The sequence below is a fragment of the Cygnus olor genome, chromosome 7, assembly GCF_009769625.2.
Source record: "Cygnus olor isolate bCygOlo1 chromosome 7, bCygOlo1.pri.v2, whole genome shotgun sequence".
Lineage (NCBI taxonomy): Eukaryota > Metazoa > Chordata > Aves > Anseriformes > Anatidae > Cygnus > Cygnus olor.
Genome location: NC_049175.1, coordinates 5,015,804 through 5,036,256, shown reverse-complemented (window position 1 = coordinate 5,036,256; position 20,453 = coordinate 5,015,804). Strand labels below are relative to the sequence as shown.

Genomic DNA, 20,453 nt, shown 5'->3' with positions numbered 1-20,453 from the left:
TGGGCCTTTTTTAGAGTGCTTCCTCTTTCCTACTTTAAATAAAACTGAAGAGGAACAGTTTTATTCATCATGTACAAGAAATAGTTCAGAGGAGATGACAAACATTCCTCAAAATCTTCTCTACTAAATTAATCATTTGAAATAGAAAATACTAAAATTCCTGCATATTGAAAAAGCGTGACTGTTCTCTTTCACTTTTAACTCTCCCAAGCTTACTTTCAGAATAAGATACAAGTTTCAACATCAAGTAATGCCCAGTAAAAGCACTGTTCCTGCAATCCTGACAGCCCTGTTCTACAGTGATGGTGGAGCAGTAGAAGAACAGAGCAGCCACCACTTGCTGCAGGCTGTGTTGCTACCCGCCCCATATCAGACCGTGCTCCTGTAGGCAGGATACCATGAAACAAGCCCCATGTGTACAAGGAGTGGCACAGTTCAGCCCAGCCACAAGAAAATTCTCCTGCTATAGGTACAGGCCTATATGTATCCGGACCTTTTCGAACCACACGTGCTCAGACTTCCTCTGGGCTCCTTCCAGCTGCTGGCAGCCGTACGCAGCAGCAGCCACCAGCAGGGCATGCTCATGTCCACAGGTGCTCTGCTCCTGCCACCACTCCCATTGCTGGTGCTGGTGCCATGGGCACCTGACAGTCAGAAAACAGGTGTAGCTTTCCTTTGTGCAATAGCATATACCCATTACAAACACAGCAACTCCATCACAGAGAAGTAGACTCTGAAGGTTCACTGGCTTCCCCAGTAGCAGCCAGACAACTGAAAACGTCTCGGCACTGTGTTCTGTGACCTCTCCATCCCTCAACCTGATGGACTTTCCAAGAACCCATACCATGACAGCTTCCTACACATCAAACTATATATCTTTTGCTAACCAGCTACTCACCGTCCTCAACTAGTATGGAACACAAAAGTGTTAAGCTCCATGGATTCACCATCCCTTTGTAAAGCTTTGCCTTCTTTCCATTTTGCTAACAGCAGAGTCAATGGTGCTGAGTGACAAAAACAAACCGGTACTGAGCAGGAGGTGACACCAAGACAACTTTTATCAGCTTAACGAACTATAAGTCAAAATACAGACACTATGCAGGTACAAAGAAGTGAAAAGAAATCTATATTCATACGTTGTTGTGGCCTTGACATTGCTTAAAGATAACACTCCATCAAAACCAAACTGCAAGAGTAACATTCAGACAGGGACTCTGCTGCCAAGCACTTGGAGCCGACCTTCGCACACGCAAACAGAGGGAAAAAGAAGCATCTCCTCCCAAAGGCAGTCACCTCCAATGACAAACGAAGGCTATCTCTGTGATTGCAACTCGACGCATTAATCACAACCTGCCTCCAAAAGGCACCTCTTTTGTTCTACATGATTCTAACAGATTTCTTGGGAAGTAAAGCTCTTCTGATTTTAAGCCTGCAGCATGTATGGGTCTTTTATATTAGGAAAAAATGCAACTGTTTGCTCTCAGCAATAAGTAGCGCTAGGACATTTAAAAACTGTATTTGGGAAATTATTTTTTTTATCTTGTCATCATAATATCTCAGGAAGGAAGATGGAGCATAAGGGACATCACTATTGTATTCTCTAATACCAAGTATGATCTTCAGTTCTTCAAAAACATCCCCCAAAATTCAACAATTTCTTTGGGACTTTATTAGCTTCTCTTTTTTTTTGGTCCTTTCCCCAAAACAACTATATTCAAGTAAGTGGGTGGATGATGAGGAAAAAAAAAAAAAAAAAAACCAAGAAATTTTCACTCCCACAGCAGTTTCCCACTTCTCCAAAAATAAACGCGCCGTTTGTTGTGTTTTTACACTTGCTGTAGGTTCCACTACATAGCACTGAGGGGGATGGGGGTTTCCATGCTCCGCACAGGGCTGTACTGCAGTCTGGGGCTGGCAGGAAGCTGCTCTCTTTACAAAAAGGGAAGCTGGCTGCCTGCGTTTTTTGAAGTCACAGCCTGGCTTAACCCTATATGGGCAACCCAGCTTCCTTCAAAACCGAGCCCCATCCAGTGTTTTCAGGGGTGAGACATGGTTGTGAGAAGTACGGTAAGAAAAGATAGAGCAAGTGTGGATCGCAGCCACGCATGTGCCCAGTTCATAACTCAGCAACTACAGCAGGTCACATCTCACTAGGGCTGAAGGTCAGGAACTTCACGTGGATCCCATTTAGGCTACGGTGTTATGAGGTTTTCTCTGATTCTCAGGCAATAGGTCCTGCTCTAGGCTTTTTGTCATCCTCACAAGTAGGCAGGAAAAGCGAGAGCTGCCCTTCCACGGGAAGTCCGTACGTGTGGCATTACAGCACTGCAGGCTTTACTGAATGAGAAATCTTGACAAGGCAGCTGCACAAACATAGCTGGTTTCCCAGAAACTGTACTTACTAATAATGCAACCTAAATACAGATGTGGGCTCTTAACTGTGTTAGGTTCTGATAGCTTCTGCAGCCGGGCTTAGAGAGGCCTGCCAGCAGATCTCTCAGTTACCTGTATGGAGTCATCCTCATCCTCAAAGTCCTTAGAGAAGCTCCCCCGAATCAGGAACATAGTTATTCATTGATTTTTATTTTATTTTTTGAAGTACTGCAATCAAAACAACATTTTCACTTCAGTTTCAGGCAAAATCTGCAGCTATCAGCATGGAATTGGAGCAGCATTTTTTCACTGATCTTTTTAACAAGGAGAACCCTTGCGTCATATAAAAGTAACAGAACAATACATTACGTCAAACTCAAAATTGCATTTTTCTAATTACTTGCTTACTTCCTATATTTCCTTATGTTTGGATAATGAAAATCAAAGAAATAACGTTTTGTTTTGAAACCAGAGAGTTACTTTGGATTAAAATTGCCAAAATTGAGACCACAGGAGCCCTAGAATTTTTGCAACAGTTGGTTTGAAGTAAAGGAGGTCGAACAAGTACTACTTGAAAGCAAAATTAATTGGTGACATCGAACTGCTGTGAAACATTCAGGCTTGAAGGTGCAAGTGTATGAAGATTTTGTCCTTAGTTTCTTATGGCTGCCAAGTCACTACCACAGCATTAAACCCTTATATTAATATGAGCAAATGTGCACTCAGTACCAGTAAGGACCACGCATACAACAGGCACATCATAGGCACAACAGGGATCATCTGACAGCAGCCCTCAATCTCCCTTTTCAGTGGTTGCAGCTATAGGCACAACCAGTTTGTGCCCTACTTAAAAATAAATGATGTTAAAACACATTTTCCTAGCTGTGCTTCCTTAAGAAGGGAAATTTTAATTTTTCAGCCACAGCAATTCAGTTGCTGTCAGTTATTTGGATCAGGAGAGGACAAAAGAAAAGGTTATCCCTAAAAAAAAGGCAAAAAAACTGAGATTACTCTGACACAGAAGTAAATTGAGCTTTTTTTCCCCCTCTTTCGTCATGTCTTTCTTAAAGCTAAGCTATTTTAATTTCATTTTGAGGAAAAAATAAAAATAAATAAAAATAAAAAGCCTTAAAGCCACAAACAACAGCACCCAACTCAGAATCACAACTTCAAATTCACCTTAGTAATTCAGCAACAATGAATTTCCTGTAGAGAAGAAAAAAAAAAAAAAGAAAAGAAGAAGAAAACCCAAGTCCTACTAAAAGCCTATGGGACTCTGCTCCAAAATTGGCCTGTGGCAAATTATCTCTGAATACTGTGTGCTCAAATTTGGATTCTCTTCAGTACATTTTATCTTAGGTGTCAAGAGAATGGTTGCCAGTTTCTTTGTATCTTTATTTTTATGTCACATTGAAGACAGTTTAGTAGATATTAAAAATATATAGTCAATGATTTACCCATCATTCTGATGAGATATGATTGTGTTGTCACTTCCCTTTGTGCTGCCATAGTACTTCTCAAGAAGAAAGATTTATAATTCTTCTATCACCATAACCATGCTAAGGAACAGAATTTTAAATTCCAAAGCTTTTATTAAACACTTTTCAGCACATACTTTTATAACCAGTCAATTTAACAATGTAAATATTATTGATTTTATTCTAGATAATGTTTTTCACGGACTATTACAAGACTAGGGTGTTTTGTTGGTGGTGTTTTGTTTTGTTTTTCAGGGGCGGTGGGAGGCATTATTTTTACCCCAAACATGCTCCCAATTCCTTTCCTATTTCTCTTCACCTAGCATCTGAAATTCTGCCTTTATCCCTTTTTTTGCTATACCAGAATTTGTGCTATTTCCTCCTTCTTATGAACCTCACCTCTTTAAAGCTACACGTCAGATCTTATTCTGGTTCTAGAATGCATTTTCAGTTTAAAATAACAGTCTGTTCTGAATAGTAATCCATTGCACCCCTCATTTTAAGGGGAAGGAGGCAAGACACATGACAAAAATCATAGAGTGAAATAGCTGGAAGTCCACCCACTGGGAAAGGCTGGATGGCAGAACCACTGTGCAATGCTGCTGTAAAGAAATGCAAAGTAAGTATTATTTTACTTCTTATGATTTTTATGTAAAAGTTTCTTTCATATGTGAAAGCACTAGCGTAGGCTAATTTCTAGTTAGAGACTTATTTTGTTCAGAAGTCATATTGGGCAGTCTTATACTTCAATAATTCCATCCAATTCCATAAATTATGCCATCCTCTTCAGCAATCACCTTTGGACCTTCTTCCTCATTTCCTATGACAATTTCCCAGTTTCCCCATTTTCCTTATTTCTACATACTTATTTCTATATCTCTATACAAAATCCAACACAAATAAAAAACAACAACAAAGCCAATAGCATGCCATCATTAACTACAAACTAGCACCACCTATATAGAAAATTATTTTTGCTATTTTCTGCTTTGCCTCTTCTTGCAATAATTCACAATGTGGACATATATGTATACAGAGAATTCGTTCTTTGTTATTATTTTATTTAGCAAAGATGCAATACCACGCAGGAAACCCATTCAGGTTTCCATCAAAGTACATCTAGTATTGTTTCTGCATGATTTAACTGAGCTTCTGAAAAGTACTGGGCATACTGCAGATATTACTGGGCAAAAATTAAGTACAAAGAATGGTCAACTGAAAATTGATTTTGAAAAAAAAAAAAATCCCAACAAGCTTAATTCTAGAGTGTTGGTTCCTAGCTGCCAGATTTCCATGGGAAATACTGCAACTAATTGCCAGATACATGTGTAGGAATTTTGTGTGTTCCCCCTAAAGATAATCAAATTGAAACATCTCGGAAATGTTGCTCTAAAATCACACCAAACCAAACCAAAGCCAGAGAGATTCTAGCAGCAATGATATTAGCAGTGGGCCAAACAGAAATTCCTGCCCCAAACCTTCTTCCTCTCCTTGACCACATCGATACTCTGCCCTACCCAGCATATGAACTCCTACGGACCTATGTGCAGGGCAGATAGTAGAGCAGCTGTGGCTTGGCTGGAGTTCAAGGGAGGCTGAGGCCAGCGTGGAAGTTCCCAGCCCAGCCATCACCAGCTGCAGCACATGACACCTACGTAGTGGAAGGCCGGGGCCGTCAGAGTTTCCTCTCGTGCGCAACCCTCGGCAGCACTTTCAGTTTTCCTGGGGTATAACTGGCATGGAAACCACAGCACCCACCACAGCCAGCACGCTCTGCCTGAGCGCAGAGGGGACACAGAGCGGCGGCACGGCAGGGAGGGCCTCGGGCACCAGCAGAGGCCCAGCTGTGAGCAGAGATGCTCCTGCAGACCCCGGTAAGTTTGGCACAGTGCTCCCCTTACAGGGGACGCACACGTCTCTGGGAAAATGAGGGTGGGAGCAGATCCTGCTCCTGCAGTGATGACAGCAAGTTCTTGGGCAGCTAGCTGTGCATGCAAGTGTTTAATACGATGGTACAGGGAAAGCATGTTTAAAAATGTGATGCAGTTTGTATATTCACTGGTGGTTCTGTGTGTTACATCATGCTTGAATCGTATGTAATCACAGAATGATTCAGGTCGGAAGGGACCCTTGGTGAAGGGAGTCTGTAAGGATTATGTGGCATTGGCTTTGTGCAATACTGTTGTGGAAAAATGGAAACAGTGGTTGATATTTCATGCTACTGCGGTACATGAGTATTTCTTCCTCTTGCTGCCAGTGTGGGATACCAGAAAAGACACAAGGAGTGGTGTGAACAGACGTTCACCAAGTGCAGTGGGTCAGAATTGGGCAGGCAGGTTTGAAGCCAGGCAGTACCTCAAGGGGTGTTCAGCTCCCAGGGGTGCTTCAATTTACCTTCGGGGGTCCACCCATCCCAGACCCGGAGCATCAACCAGCAGGTTTCAGATATTCAAGTCAGAGTTAGGTATGTTGGGGCAAAGACTTCATTCTCAGTCCCACTTTTTCCTCTGGTTAATTAATTAAACAAATGAAGAGCAATAACAAGCAACAAAGTAATCCTTCTGTTAGGTACTACAATCAAATACTTTCCTTAAGACCAAAATGTAGCAGGTTTTCATACAATAAAATGAAAACAATTAGAAAGTGAGAGCTCTTATTTTCAGATGTGAGAATTACCATCCCCAGAAGATGTTGTTCAGGGGGTGTTTGCAGTGCAACTTCTGCTAGACCAAAAATGCTATCCTAGTGCTTTACAAGGGGATGGTTCTGCTGCAGCCAGCAAAATCCCACGTGGAGTTTCTCAGTCCGATGAATTTAAGCTTTAAGTGGATTGGTAGGGACCTGATGCACATAAGCCATGCAATCCCTTGAGAAACGATTTTCAAATTAACTAATAAGATATTGGACTGCTTATAGCTTATTAGAGAGAAACAGTGAGCAGCAATACTAATAGCTACTATGCCTGGGATTTAAGAGCTGGATTTAGCTGTCATGTCCATAATTCTTATTGCACTGGTTGTGTAAAGGAGTAGGTGAGAGGAGGGTTTAGTTTCATATTAAGGAAAGTAAAAAGGCTCTACAGCAACGTAATTGCAGGATTAGTAAAAAGTATAAGGCAGCTTTGCTCCACTATTTACACATCAAGGCAATTTATGGAAATCCTCACACAGAAAACTTTAGTAATTGAAAATAAGAGTAAGCTGTTTCTGAATCTCAAGTTAAAGGACAAGCAATATTATTTTTCGTGTTAAAATACAATGTGTAGAGAAGAACGGTAAATTTTCACAAGATACTTTAAAGGTCATCTCCCCAAGGGAAAAGAATAAGATATGAGAGCTTCTTGACCAACAGTAATTGCTATGATAGTAATCGATCTGTAAGCCTGTAGATATCGAAACTACAAATTCACAAGATTTCTGCACGAGACCATTTTAACACTAATTGCCCCTCATCCTGCAGTGGAAAGTTAAGGCCAAAGGGACAGAGCAACCAAACACCTTGAGAATAACCTGGTACAGGAGCATCACAGTATATGGACATGTAAGAACAGAGAAACCATAAAGACAACAGACAACATGAGTCAAAATAGGAAGGGGCTCGGCAGACCCAGCAGGGCAGAGATACTAGGCTGATTAAAAATGGAGGTAGAAATGGTCAGATTTGATAACAATATAAAAAACCCTAAGCACAGAGAGTGAGGTTATCATAAAAACAATCTTTAGCAAAGCCATCATCTCAAAACTAGAAAAGCACAAGATTTTGAGATTGCACACTAGAATGCATCACTGAAGATGACCAAGGTAGCAAAGGGAAGAAACCAGGCAGCTAAATTTATGAGCAACTGGTGGAACAAGTAATCTAATTGCATGTGATAGCAAAAAGAGGCAATTCACAATAAAATAGAGCCATTACAGAGGACCAAAGTTAAAGTGCTCTGCCTGGAATACATATGAGGCCAGTGACTACTGCTTTCTAATTCATGAAGCCAATTTCAGAACCTTACCACCTCTTCTAATACAGATGACATGTTAGAGGAGCTGAAAGATTAATAAAAACATAAACTGTTTACATGAAAATGAGGGTTATTAAAATAGCTATTTGATGTTTGAGGCGTAAGTAAGGAAACCTTTAGTTTCAACCTTTAACTGCGATCTAAATGGAGATGGATTACCCTTTTGTGACAAAGCCATCCTTGCACAAGCCCTTGCACAAGCCCTTGCACAACTTCTCTCCTATCCTAAGGAGGCACAGATCAACCTCGCTGTCACATCCCATTAAGAGCAGAGCTGACAAAATGCGCTGGGATTCCAAGGTGACACAGCTGCTTTCGTTACATTTGTCACAATATTGATTAGATTAGGTCTGAAGCCCATCTTTGGCCTGCTGCTGACCCATCGCATCTCTAGGGAAATTTTGTGGAGTGGGAAACAGAATTGAAAACTACTACAACAACAGAGATGTTCAAGATGGTTACAGCTCATGGGACTGACATCGGTGTGACAAGTGCTGATTTTTACTAACTATGCATCCTAATCCATTAATCCCCAACTAGACAACTAAATATTATGTTAGCATCCCTTTCACAGTAGTTAGCTTTTGGGAGCTTAATAGCATCAGAATGACACATTAAATATTTTTCCTTCATTCACTGGAGTAAATATTAATAACAAAGTGCTGCCTCGCTCATTTTACCCACCAAACTTTAAAAAAGCAAATAAAAAGCACTAGGTGCTCTCTCTGTGGAGCTTTATAGCGTATCATTTGTCTTCTGCAGGACGTTCAGTTGTAGATATTACACAGCACACAGCATAGCTGGTGATGTTTCAGCTTGAAGAATTGTGCAACTGAGCTGTACGGCACCCAGTTAAGCCCAGCAGCACACAGCTAAGCACCCTTACGTCTGTTCTCATGTTTTCAACAGGCTTTACTTACTGTCATTAAATATTTCTAATGTAACACACACCCTTTCATTGATGTAGCCTTTGTATGTGGCAGATTTGACAGTTCAGAAGGCACAAAGGACTACTTTGAATTGCTAAATATGCTTCATGTTTTAGACAGCATGGATACCAGAGAAAGATTTTTTATTTTTCCTTTTTAAGCATGAGATCATTTTTTCTTCCCTTTCACACGGGGGCTACCCTTATAAATACCATCAGCAGACACGTCTGAACTACAAAGAGCCTGAGCAATAAGTTCAGTAAATGTCATCCCTTTTCCCCACGCCTTTACCTCCCACATGTAACATCCACTCCTGTGACAGCACCACGATGGTTTCGTTTTTCCTTTCTTCCAAGCGTTCCCTTCTCATGATCTTCATACCGCTGTACAAAATACCACAGCTAAACAGTTAGCACCCTGTAAGTAAAATAAACATTCCTATCTGCAGCGGGGAAATTGCAGTACACCCGTCATGCTCTGTAACAGAGCCTGAGACTAGCTGAGAGACAGCCTGCTGTGGACCACCACTGTCCAGAGCGACTTCTGCACACTCTGAAGGATGCAGCAACATGAAGCAGACCAAGCATTGTGCACTGTTATGTTTAACATAACAGGGTGTTACAGCTAGATCCTGCATTTATTTTATTTCCATGGGAGTGGGGGGGGGGGGGGGAAGAGAAAAAAGAAACCTGGGATTTTCCTCTACATAAAACTTTGCAATCTCAATGTACCTGTGACAGTACATGTTTCAGGTTGCTATTTTGATCCTTTTCAAAACTGTTAAACTTTCTTCAAAATTAAGTCCAAGAAATTGTTTTGCCCTGTTCTTAACCTGGTCGTACTTTTTTTCACTCAGAAAGAAGGAGCATAACTTTTCTTAATAAAATCCTAGATTTTTTTTATATTAATATTAAACTAATATTAAATCTTCAAGAAGCTCAAACAACTGCTTTGCAGAATCTTGCCTGTTATTACTGTGCAGACCTCAATTAAGATTCTGTGAAAGCCTTCACATCCTCAAACTATGGTTTGCACCCTAAGAATATGAAAGAACCAAACTTCTAAGAATTGCCTGGTGACAGATAGGGGGTCAATTTTTTCCACTTTAAGGGCTGAAAACTTTGCAGGGTGGTTTCAGCCAGAATTAGAGTTTTCCTGAAAAGGGTACAGGTTATGTCCCAAAGAAATACGTTCGGAAGATCCTCTCCTGAATTGTCAGACAATATTCTCTAATTATACTAAACGTGTTCCACTTACACCTTTGCTCTCACTTTTAAACAAAAGCAGTAAAGCAGCCGCACCCCTTAAAAGTTATACATCAAAAATTTTCTGAGTGTAGACCAAAAGGAAAGTGACCGTCCCTTGATACAGTACATAATTTTAACATTCTTTTTTTGTTGTACATTTTAAACAGTCATTTATTTTTGTGCAGAATAGATCCACAATCTAAGAGGACATTGTCTTGAAACTCTTCATTCAAATTGACATGGGAAGCACCTTTCTCTCCTCTGAGAAAGAAACAGGCTGATGTGTGGGTGGAGAGAAGTTGTTCTGACAAGGTTTAAATGGCCTACTTCGTCATCCTCTTTTCCGCATCCGCTCCTTACACGCAATCCTTCCCCAGCTCATCCATTTCTCCTGCCGTTCCCCTCACAGCATGCTCCCCTCTCCCTGCCTCATCCTCTTCTCCATGCTAACCTGGACATGCTGTCTTGTGTCCCATTCTTAATTCCATTCCTTCCCTATCAGTCTCTGGCCTCCTCATCACCACTGCTGGGTCTGGTTACGAGAGCAGGATCTATCCCCACTCCTTGCCCACCCCTCTGCTGGTCTGTGTGGGCAGGTCAGGCTGGAACCACGCACTCAGCCTTGACAGAGCTGCTCCTGCCAGTTGGGGGTCTGCATCCCAGGAATGAGAAATGTTAGTTGAAGGCAGACTGATGGCTTTTGCAGTTTGGGTTTGTAGATCACAGACTACACCAGAAATGGACTTGACGTAGTTGGTTCTGTTTGACAGTTTCTAATGGGGCTTTCCACTACAATAACAGAAAGCTAAGGCACCCTACAACTCAGCTGGCACTCCGCTGCATCAATTTGCTACTAGCATACTTCAGAAGGAAGCCAGAAAAAGAGGGTGGAGATGCAAAAAGCAATGTCATTCTTCTGGACTACGAGCAGCTCACTTGTGTGGGGTGCCCTCCTCTCCCCAGTGACCATTTCTGCTGCACACAGTCCAAGGTGTAAACATGTCTCTGGCCCATGCTCCCTTCTCACCTGCAGAGAGAGCTTGCAAGTCGAGCTTAAAGAGTACAGCAGAGCACATGAAAAGAACTGTACAGGAACCCACTTCTTTGAAAGTGCTTACACTTTGGAGGATGAAAGAGGCTTGAAATCTCCAGAGTTCCAGCCTCACGGGCACTAAAAAAAATCCCTTGAAAAGAAAAGAAACAGGAGAAGAAAAGAAAAAGTGCACATCTCTGTATTTAGAAGTTCATATATTTAAGTCTCTTGAGGAAGGAAATAGGTTAGGAAACTGACAGTGAAAAATACCAGATTTGAAATGCTGAAAATAAATCTGATTTTCTGATACAAGTTTTAATTCTTTTTAAAATGAGAAACAGGCCTTAAAATGTAATAAAAACAATTCACAAAACACAAACCCAATACGATTTAGCCACCAAAGGGCAAAAAGTTAGGAAAACACATGCTAGGAATAGTCTGGCCAAAATTTAATTTGCTTTCAGAGACTACATGCTCACCATCAACAACGGGCATCCCATTACTGTTCCTGCCACCAAGCAATAACGGGGATGAATGCCGCTCATTTTTTATGCAAGACACAGATGGCCTTACAGTGCAGAGCAACTGAAGCTTTAACCTTGTAACACAAGTCTCTCGGTAACACGTACAATCATTTTAGCCAAACTGGATTTTTTGAGAATAATCTGGAAGAACAGCCATAATGCATCTTGGATAGCATTATTTATCTCATGTGCTGACGATGCCTGCAGAGATAGTGCTGAGTAACACATACGGATCACTTTGATATTTATTTGCAATGAGAAGAGCAAGTCCGTGCTGCTTGCAGGGAGGGGGCAGTTGGGACAGGGAAGCAGCAGCCTCACACATTTCATCCTGAAGGCCTTCAGGGAAGCGTAAGGATGCACAGTAAATAAATAGCTGATGTTTAAAGAACAGACTAGAAGCAACTAAAACTTTGCCTCCTGCAAAACAATAGCATAATTAATGGTTCAGGAATTATATTAGAGTGCAATGGCTTTTTCTGTAGACTAATGACACCCAGAAGAAAAGAGTCTCTGCTTTGAATGAGAACATCAAATTTGATTTGTGCAGCCTAAACAAATAAATAATGATCTCTTAATTTAGATAAATCTCTACAAAAACAGAATCCTCGCATTTTAATTGCAGATGAGACAGTATAAAGTAAACAAAGAAGTTGGGCAGTCCTCGAGCATATGAAAGAAGTGGAGAATCTGCACGAGGCAGACCTCTTTGGTAATCAGTCATGGCAAATTGACAGGCGTTGCATCTGCTTGGCATCTTCCAGCATCGTGACTCAGAACCGCACTGTGAAAGCCGCTCGCAGCTCCTTTCTTAAGGGGCGGTTTGCAATGAAGGGAAGGGCGACTTGTCAGCAGGCCGAGGGCAGGACTTAGAGCTTCAACTACTGCTGGACAAAGATAACATCTCAGAGACTTTCTGGGTATCAGAGCTTGCCCTAGCCGCTTGGTACTTCCTCAGCATGCAGCAACAACCTGACGACCACGTCTGTTCTCAGGGAGCTGAGGCCAGCAGAGGCGAAGGCAACAGAGGCCACAAGCAGGCGCAACCCAGGACGTGAGGGTCCTGCGGCCTCCAGGCCCGTGCCCCTGCAGCAGCGAGCCCAGCTCTCACTGTGCGCTCACTTAGCGGCTCTGTTCAGCACCACAGTCACTGGCGAATGCCCTGACCCCTGACTCGCTGACCTCTGCAGCAGCAGAACAGAAGGCAAAGGCTGGCAGAGCCCAAGTTTTAGATTGGTTTAAGCAAGGACCTTCCTGTATGGCAGTACCACACCTTGCAGAGCTGTTCATGTGAATAAACACAGGCCTTTCCCCCCTGAAGATCCCTGTTAGCCCTTTCTCAAATTTAGGAGTAATAAAAAAGCAAGCAGATAACTGATCCAACACAACCATATATAATTCAAAGGATAACCTGAAAATCCAGAGCAGCCCACATGGCAGTAAAAGAGTTTTAATCAATTCTAAAAGAGTGAGAATATAGAATAGAGATAACAGTAACATTTAGTTCAGTTTCTACTGGACAGAATTTAAAAGAGCCTGAACCCTTTTCCCTTAGAAAACTGAAATAGGAGAACAAGTTTTAACCACACTTCTGTGAACCGCTGGGGGTCAGGGATCCTTGAGACACACCAGTGCTGTTTTAGTTACCATAAGGAGCTTCGGCTGTGCCTAGGAGTTTTGTTCTTCATGGCGAGATAACTGGAAAAACCCTGAGAAAAGCACAACACTGCACTGTCAGGGCCTGAAAAACCTCTGCACTTTCAGAAGGAGGAAGCCAAGACAGACTGCAAAATGGTTGATGAATGCTGGGATGAAAGCTGGGGTTTGGGAAGCAAGAGGCAGCGGGTCAAAGGCCAGGGCCACCCATGCTCTCCTTCCACCCCGTGCGCTGTCCCTGCTGGCTCTGCCCACACACCAGGCTGGGGCTGCCGGCTGCCACAGCGATGCCAGCCGGGGGTGGGCACTCGCGGCCTCAGCACCTTGCTTGGAGTACAGGGGAACAGCAAGTCTATTTCAATGTGCTGGCAGTGCCAAGAGAGGAGTTTTATGCATCGTGTTTTGCAAAGGGCAGCGTACAGGCGGCTGAGGGGCACACAGTCCCCAGGGAGGCAGGCGGCGGCAGCGGCAGGCCGCAGCTCACTCCTTCGGTTTGAAAGGACGGCAGGGAGTGAAAGGGCATTCTTTTACACAAATACCAGGCAGAGAAAGGTCCTGCAAGCAACTCAAACCCTGGTTGTGAGCACTCACAAGAGCTATTTAAATTAGCAAGCAGTCAGCACCCACAGGAATTAACACCACAGGCGCAGAAGCTCAGATGCACACCCTCTAGATGTTCTTTTCTACCAGGGAAATATTCACTGCATGCAGCTTGTTTTGACAAGTTATCTGTTTTTAATTCAAGAATTCTAGGTACTTTTCACTAAGATTTTCACTTTCAGTTACTCTGTCCTCAAGGTGTACGTACTATTAACATAAAATAACAAATACAGCTCAACAATCAAAATATTATTTCCTCTTTCTTACGTATTATGACTTTTTCCTCCTCACTCCACCAGGGAAACAAATGGCAAGTTATTCACTATAACACCAGAAAAAGTTAACTTGGAGTGGGATGGGTCTAAAGACCAACAGAAGCCTGAATTTGGCCATTCACCATAGCTGCTTGCATATTATAAGAACTAAATTGTCTGATGTCAAGGCACTATCAAAACCTAAGTTGATAGTCAGCTACACCCAGTCTATAGAGCACGCGTTCCTCATCAATTCACATTCCCACATACAAAGCATCTTCCTGCATACTTGTTACAGGCAAAGTCATTTACATTTGCATGTGACCATAACAGCAGCGCTAACAAAACTCCGGTCCCCAGGCTAAGGTATTATTTATGAGATCATCCACTGAATAACAGCTGGGTACTTGCTCCTTGCATCTTGGGACCCAGCCAACAGAAGTTACACATGATGCCTTTCCTCACCGATTTGTCCTCTCATTGACAGTAACAGTTCCTTTAACATTACAGACATAGTTTAGACACAGTCATAGTAAAAATATACGTATATGTTTTGAAATCCTGACAAAGACTGAGTTTCCATTTCTGACAACACGTGACAATATATATAATTGCTGATGTGGTGGGGTGCTGAGGTCAGATTAATATTTATGATTAAGAATTAGTGGGGGGAAAAAATCAGCTAATAAATCCCCCCAAACCAAGCAGGTATCGTGATTCATTTAAGTGTGAAACATGTTAGGCTAGTGAGGTTTTTACCAAACCAGGGCAAAGTTTCAGGAGCTAAGGATGATTTTTAGGTGGCAAAATAGCTTGGACCAAAAGAGACAACAGCAGCTCTTCCATTTGGAGCTTTGCATTTCATTTTTCAGGGTTCATTCTAACCCCTAAAAACTCAAAACAAAACTCCTTGGGTGTGGACTGAAACAAGAGGTTTGAGTGAAAAGACTGGGCGGAAACCACTGAGCCTGAGAGCCAAAACAAGCGCTCGGACCTGTGCTGTGCACACGCCTGGCGAGCCTGACGCAAGCGTTCATTTTCCTTGTCTGTAATTCTAAGCCCAACTAATTTACCCTAAGAGCTTTCACGGTAACCAAGGGTCTGGGGGCCAGGGACAGGAGGGAATTAACCTGAAGCGGCACCTCCTAATGAGCAAATAAAGATCAGAAACCTTGGGATCTACTTGCGCAAGAGCAGGGAAATTACCTTTGAGCGTTTGCTTTTCAGGAGATGAAGGGGAGAAAGAGAGAAACGGAACTGTGGCCACAGGGGGGAAATTTATGAGAAATGCAAGTTGTGTGGTTGAGGCAGCCTCAGGGACCGCTGAAAGGTTTCAGAAGGTGGACAGACTCCTTTCTCATTAATGAAGGGGCCCTGACTCTGGATCCACTGAGCTCTCTGCGAGTGGAGGGCTATTCAGCAATCTCCTTTGATTGAAAGCGCGAGCCTGCTGCTCGAGAGCTCCTGGAAGCTTTCCTTTTAATGAGGAGCTGGGGGAAGGGGGGGCGATGGCCGGAGGAGGGGAAGGAAAAGATGGGTAGCAAAAGCGCTGGTAGCTGGACATGGGACTTGAAAGGATTTGCAGGACGGGCCTCTGGGGGAAGGTTAAAAACTGACAAGGTAAGTGATGCCTTGCCCAGGCTGACTTTTTACTTGCTGTTCACTGAAAACTTCTCTGCATCTTCAATCCACCCTCAGCCTCCTACTTTCTCATAGTTTTATCAAATCAGTTATTCTGCTAGCACTGAACTTAAAAAGAGAAAAATGCTGATTTTCAGATTTTGCCTAGTTGACACAAGCTATTTGAGTAATGTTTAAATATATACATATATAAATAAAATCCTGATCATCTTCACTGCTGCAAGAGGGAACATGCAGCTTGCTGTTCTGACTTGTGCACAGCCGTGAGCTCTCATCAGACTATGTGTGGGCTTGAAATGCTCTTTTAGTCCTCTGCAGCTGAAAGCTGAACACACATTATCACTAAAAAGGATATGAAAGATGGTGCTGGGACATTTGCCATAAATATACAGGAATGCTCCTCAAAGCAATGAGGAATGTGAACAGATTAGTAGCTACTGCAGTTCTGAGGATTGTAATGCCAGATAGCTGTTTCTGTTAAAGGTTACAATTTTATATTAAAAAATTACAAAAAACACTTGAAATAAATTCACACCTGTTGCACGTGTCCATGATATTTACTTGCTTGTAAGTGAGCTGCAACAGAGCAACGTGTTTAAGCACTGATGTGTACTTTAGAAGGACAGAATCTTAAGTCACATATTCAAACAATTTGGGCATAATTGCCTCAATGGATTTTAAGATATTTAAGGCATAAAAGAGCCTAAATTAAAAATAATATGAAATGTCATTATAATGACTATACCAGCAGTACAAGTACTTCCAGTACTTCCTTTGTGACGCAAAGTGTAATGTATTCAATTTTAAAGGCCCAATTGATGCTTTTACAAGGTATAATGTTATTAGTGTTTGACTTAGTATTCAAATCTTTCAAAAGCAATATAGCTACAGAAAATGCTTTGAACTCACTCACTTGTAGCCAAATCTGTTGAAGCCCAAAGTCTTCAGCTATTTCAGTATTTGGACCAATCCATAACGGGAACTTCTGGGAATGGTTATTGTCCTCCCCAGAGACAAACTGTACATTATTTTAACCTACTGTGACATTCCAAACTACATCTCAGACCAGAGTTCGCAAACCCAACTGAGGATACAATTTTATTTGCATTTATAAAACCAGCATGGATTTACCTCATCGGCTCCCCAGCTAGCACACAACAGTGCACTAAGTTAGAGTCTTCTCAGACACAGCTCTCAAAGAAAAGCTGAACTGTTAACTACTAGAGCTCTGTGGCCCTACAGATGCTTGTGTATATAGGATTGAGCTCAAAGTCTGATAAAACCCAAGATGACACACAATTTACACGAATTAAAACAGTGTCACAGAAAAACTAAAGCTACCACTTTCAAAAGCATACTTGAGAACAGTTGAGCATAATTAAACATCCCTCCCTTTCCATTTTAACCACTTCAGTGCTCCAAAAATCAATTGCAAAAGATCTCATTTGACTCAAAATGAGAAACCAAAGTACTACATAGGAATAAGTAAACCTAGCTAATTAATAACTATTTTCTAAAAACAAGTAGGTGACTTTTAAGCAATTACTTTACTGCCCAAAAGGTATGGTAAAAACCATTCTTGGTAAAGGAAGGAAGAAAAAAAAAAAAAAAAATTTTCTATTATTTATTTATCAACAATAAGAAAAAAAATGAAAGGTGCAGAGAAGAGCTGTGGTACATTTATAAAGCAAGGGATTAAATTTTCAGTTATATCTGCTAATGCTACTGGTGTCTATAGATGTGTGAATTCAGTTTAAACAGCATTTTGCTAGCTTTTATCAGCTGCCAAGGAGGATATATCAGCCCCTTGCAGTCTGCAATCACTTTGTTGATTACTTTCTAAACTGAGCAGAGATCTTGGTGGGAAACTGAATGGGAAGTTCAAGATAAATCTAAGACTGCCTGTGTGTGTTGACTTGGGGTTCAGTGCTGTGATGTCTGGAGTGCTATGATCTCAGTTTGGTGGAGGTCCTAGGTGTGTAGAATATTAAGTCACATTGACAGACAGTATTATCTAGGGAGTAACAAAATATGAGCAAAATCTGTGTTTTTTTTTTTTAATTTTATTTTTCTAGGCACATTAATGAGACGGTTTGTGTCCACATTTAAAACAAAATACATACAGAATCTGATTTTAAGAGTTGAGCATGTCATCACTAAGAGAAATGGTTTATAAGGAAAAATTGTAATGAAAAAAGATGAGGCCATTTACCTCAGTGATGAAAATAGTGACTTATGATTGTAGAAAATAATGATATGGGTTATTACAAATTATACAGTAGAGCACTTGAGCGCTTAATATGATAATCCCCCCAAACCAGTTCTCAACATTTCATACATTGCAAATGTTAGGAGGCAGATGCTAGTGAGAGGCTGCTCGTAACTGCCACTACTTTGCAGGACAACGGTGCGCTGTAACATTTGTAAGGTTGTATGAAGCATATAAATGAGTCAGGTTTTAACAACTGTACTTATAAAATATTTAGAAAACTTCAAACAGGAATTAGGCACACAATGTTCTTGAGCCTCTGCAAGTTTCCTTCATTTGATGTGATCAAAATCAAACCAAGCACAACACAAAGCAGTTCAAGCAGCCATCCTTATCCCAGGTCTAAGCCCTGCTCTCCCCAAAGTTTCAGATGCTCGTTTATCTCCCATGCCTGCAGGAGAACCCATGCATCTGATTACTTTCTCAGCTTCTTGGGCAACAAGTGCTATTTCAAGCCATAAACTTTCTGCACATCAAAGGCTAATTGGGCAAAGCAGGACCTCACACTCTGCTTCCTACCAAGCAGATCACTCAGCAAATCCCGCAGCTTGAAAAGCAAATATCTTCCAATTCTCGCTGCGCTCCTCACCAGTCCACCTGAATTTGGACTGAGCTTAGAGAGGCAAGGAGGAAACAGGTGCATGCAGCAGAAAAACAAATAACAGATACGTGGAGGTGTTGATGATTCCTGCTAACAGTCTTGCAGCACCAAAGGGAAAGGAGTGATTAGGTAACTCTGATGACCTACCTTGACTTGGGGCTTTACCTAAAACCTGCTTAAATTAGTTCTGTTGCCTACAAGGAGTTTTGGACCAAGACCCAGCTATGCAGCATTGGACACGGTAACCTAGGTCACCACTCCAATGAGACCATTGTGATTTTTTAAAAGTCATTTATTTTTGAAAGAACCGGGAATGTCCCAACATCACTAGCAAAAAAAGCACCTCCTCATGCTTTAAAACACACGCATACATACACTGCAAGAACAATGCTGTTTGCCGACTTCGCGCTCTTTGATGTGTGAACGTATGAGACAATTGGAGACATTCCAATTATCTCCAGTTCAAAGTTATGCCAAAATTAGAAGCAGTTATGAATAATGTATTAGGTTTTAGTGGAAACAGCTATGCTGAGTAGAACAAAGATGAAAGTTTAGCTTACCTGTGAATATGTGAAATAGGTGAATATGTGAAATAGGTAAGCAGCACTGCTGCCTTAGACAGAGCTGTTTGGAATTGCACATCCTCAGAAGTTCAATTAACAAAACATATGTCAAAACAGAGTTTTGTGACAGGTTATAAATTGCTTTCAAATGCACTTCTGATGTTTTCAGAGTAGAACTGGAAGCCTAACTTTCCAGTGAAACCTCCTCTAACTTCTTTATGTGGCTTTTCAGAAGAAATAACCAAGTCAGACCTATTATCATTTGCCGCTGCAGGCTAGAAGTTGTTTCCTGGTCAGAAGGTGTATCCTGAGAGGTTCCTTAGCCAGTACTGCAATACACTGAGACAGATCCTCAAAGGGTGCTAAGCAGTCTCTTTCCATTACTTTCAGCAAACTTAGTGATTTCCTAAAAATCTAGTATTTTAAGTAAGGAATAAACTACTTCCAGGTAGAAAAGCTTCTAGATAGATAAGCTGTTCTTGCTTGGATGTCTACATTATGTACCAGATAGATGTCCAGTAGGTATTCCAACATCGCCTTCTATTATTGCAATTCTACTTTGTGGACTTTGTGAAAAAGATTGAACCTCAGAAGATGATCACGAGAGTGCAGGCTGTAGAATGAGAAGATAAATATAGGTACTTCTTTGGTTTTGCATTCTAAGAAACCTGGTTTTCTACTCATTACCCCACATCCTCATGTTCTTTTTGAGTAATTGGAAGGAAGCCTTTCTGGTAAGGCAATGGTTACCACTTGAGCATGGTCAGCAATAAGGACCACACATCTTTGACAAGGGTATCTGACAACAGGCAAGAGATTATTTTTCTTTGTTTTACGTATAAAGTTATCTGTACCGTTATTTACAGATGCCCTTGCTGACATCCTGTGTTGCTTTCCTTCACTGACTTCAGTTTAAGTTTGCTAGTGTTTTGCAAACCATAAAAATGAAGTCATTGTATAAAACAATCCCACATTCACTAGGTTTTATTAGCAGTAAACAAGCTTTAGCAACAATAAAAATTGTATCAGTCAACAGACTCACTGGGGATTACAAAACAACAAAGAACATATTTCAACAAACAAATTTGTAGTACATCTTACAAAAGTTAGTTAATGTACCAGCTAGTATGAAATATTTTTCACAAATAGCATGTAATGCTAGGGCAATTCTAGGCTTTCATTTACTTTGGAAAATAACTACCAATACAAACCATTAGTGTACAGAGTGCTTTTCCTCTTTTGTCTTAAAATTTCAATTCCATTTCCCAGAACC

General features: G+C 41.4%; 1 protein-coding gene and 1 long non-coding RNA gene across 7 annotated transcripts in view; one reads left to right on the top strand and one right to left on the bottom strand.

The window, feature by feature from the left end:
• LOC121072842 overlaps window positions 1–20,453 on the bottom strand; it is a 214,451-nt gene that overhangs the window by 155,038 nt on the left and 38,960 nt on the right. The window lies entirely within an intron of this gene.
• The window catches only part of RASGEF1A (RasGEF domain family member 1A), a 162,061-nt gene that overhangs the window by 107,058 nt on the left and 34,550 nt on the right, over window positions 1–20,453 (top strand). For 2 of the 5 annotated variants that reach the window (XM_040562992.1, XM_040562987.1), the window contains exon 2: window positions 4,356–4,470. The exons of 1 other annotated variant lie outside the window; for it this stretch is intronic. In XM_040562992.1, coding sequence (XP_040418926.1) covers window positions 4,429–4,470 — 42 coding nt within the window. In that variant the 5' untranslated portion in view covers window positions 4,356–4,428. Of the gene's footprint in view, window positions 1–4,355; window positions 4,471–5,495; window positions 5,726–20,453 lie in introns of those variants that run through there. 2 more of the 5 variants (XM_040562993.1, XM_040562988.1) reach the window with 1 other exon arrangement.